The sequence below is a fragment of the Oryzias melastigma genome, unplaced genomic scaffold (genome assembly GCF_002922805.2).
Source record: "Oryzias melastigma strain HK-1 unplaced genomic scaffold, ASM292280v2 sc01881, whole genome shotgun sequence".
Lineage (NCBI taxonomy): Eukaryota > Metazoa > Chordata > Actinopteri > Beloniformes > Adrianichthyidae > Oryzias > Oryzias melastigma.
The window spans coordinates 1-1,830 of NW_023418460.1; the positions used below are offsets into that span (position 1 = coordinate 1).

General features: G+C 45.4%; 1 protein-coding gene across 1 annotated transcript; it reads right to left on the bottom strand.

Moving 5' to 3' along the window:
• Positions 1 to 910: 910 nt before the first annotated feature.
• LOC112141798 (MAM and LDL-receptor class A domain-containing protein 1) lies at positions 911 to 1,365 on the bottom strand (the record flags this gene model as incomplete). Its single annotated transcript, XM_024264960.1, is given in 2 exon segments — positions 911 to 1,139; positions 1,216 to 1,365. Coding segments are annotated over 2 exon segments (379 nt in total), but the record flags the coding sequence as incomplete, so codon positions are not given.
• Between the last annotated feature and the right edge of the window lie 465 nt (positions 1,366 to 1,830).

The window sequence follows — 1,830 nt, forward strand, 5'->3', positions numbered from 1 at the left end:
TTCATGTCACTGTTTTTGGCGTCCCCAACTTGTTTTTTTTTTAGACGTGCTGGCTGTTCCCATTAAATCACGGGTCTCTGACCCAGGGGACACAGGAATGGACGCCGAACCCGTACTGGGTTAGGGTACCGGATCACGTCCTGGTACTAGTCCAATACTGGTCCACATCCTTTGGGTTGGGGACCCCTGATTAGTATCATAGCAAGCCGCCCTTGGACCGGTACCAGCTTGGGGACCGGTGGTTGGGGACCCCTGATTTAATGGGGACGTCAAAGTCGGTGACTCCCAAAATGTTGAAAAGAGACGTGGAGGGGGTCCAAACCATACGTCCATATATGATGAGTTGGGAGTCAGAATGCACTGAATTATACACAAATTTAGACAAACTCCTTATTTTACGCTGCCTGACAGAAGTACCTATAGCAGGAAACTGCTTCCAGATTAATCTACAGTCCTACATTGAAGAAGGTTCCAGGTTTGAAGGCCAGTTTATAGACAACTGTCAGTGTGGGCCCCCATAATGAAATAGTAAAGTCTATTACTGCCCAGAGACTATTTAAGGGAAATGACTGACCTATTCCACATGCACATCCATCCCTCCTCTGTCCTCACCAATTACATATGACTTCATCTCCGGGCTGCATCCAGAGATGACCATGTTTTTAGCTAAAGAAAGCTGCAACACAGCTATGGATCAATAAACCAAGACTTCAGAGACCTCTGTTCCCTGGTGCCCTTGCTGGCTTCTTTACCTTCACTTTTAGTAAATTATGTTTTTTTAATCTTACAAAGTATACAAAACCCAGCAAACGACTCAGCGGGTTAACATGATGTCTGACATGTATTGTCATAACACCAACAAGTGAATATGTATTCTGCGCACATACTGCTGCAGAGGTTATTTACTGACCTGCGGTCATCCCGTCTCCTGTGGCTGAATGTCTCAGAGCGATTTGGTAAATCCGACATAATTGGTTTGATCAGGATTGTCAGGTTTCCTTGAGTTGGTCGGGTGTCATACAGAGCCACCTGCAAGATGCACTGTCTGTTGCTTCCAGGTAAGACGGGACTGGTTAGGTGGTATTCACATCTACCAGTGGGACCGGCTGCTGACGTGGTGCTTAGAAGAAGAAAGTGCCCTGAATAAACCAAAGTGGGAAAGTCTGTTCCAATGGAAACTTAAAGGACATTGCAACATGTGATCTGAGCTCTTACCATCAGAGGTCCCCACAGAGTGGTCGGTTGGAGGAATCTTCTCCATTTTTGCTCCCTGTAGCAGCTGTGGTGACACCACGGACCAGTCGATGTGAGTGAGGTTGTGGGACAAAGTCCAGAGGCACAGGGATTCAAAATCACAGGAGGTAACTGGAAGAAAAATGCCCAACAATTTGCGTAGTAACAAAACTAAGGACTAGAACACTTGATTTATACCATAAATGTGAAAATTATGTGTTTGTGGAAACAGAAATAAACCAGATAAGTTTTTGTTTTCACTGTTGGATGAGTCAACTCCCACATCCAGGAAAGCTGGAACCAGGATGGAGACTTTGAGTCAGAGGGGACCATGTTTGCCACCTCTATTGTCAATGCAGAGGAAAAACTCAAGTTTGGGGAGGTCATGAAGAAGGACTATTGATCAGCTCAAAGAAAAATTCTGGCAAACATTCCAACACCTCAGGAGGGGAGAGAAGTTTCTGCCAATGCAGTCTGTAGTGCAGGCTGTGAGCTGTTGATATTTACTGCTGATAAAGCAAAAGCTTGAGGATTCAGGGGTGAGTCAGTCGAATCCCTTAAGCTGAAGTCAGAGTCAAAAAGCTCCTTGGTGGTAAA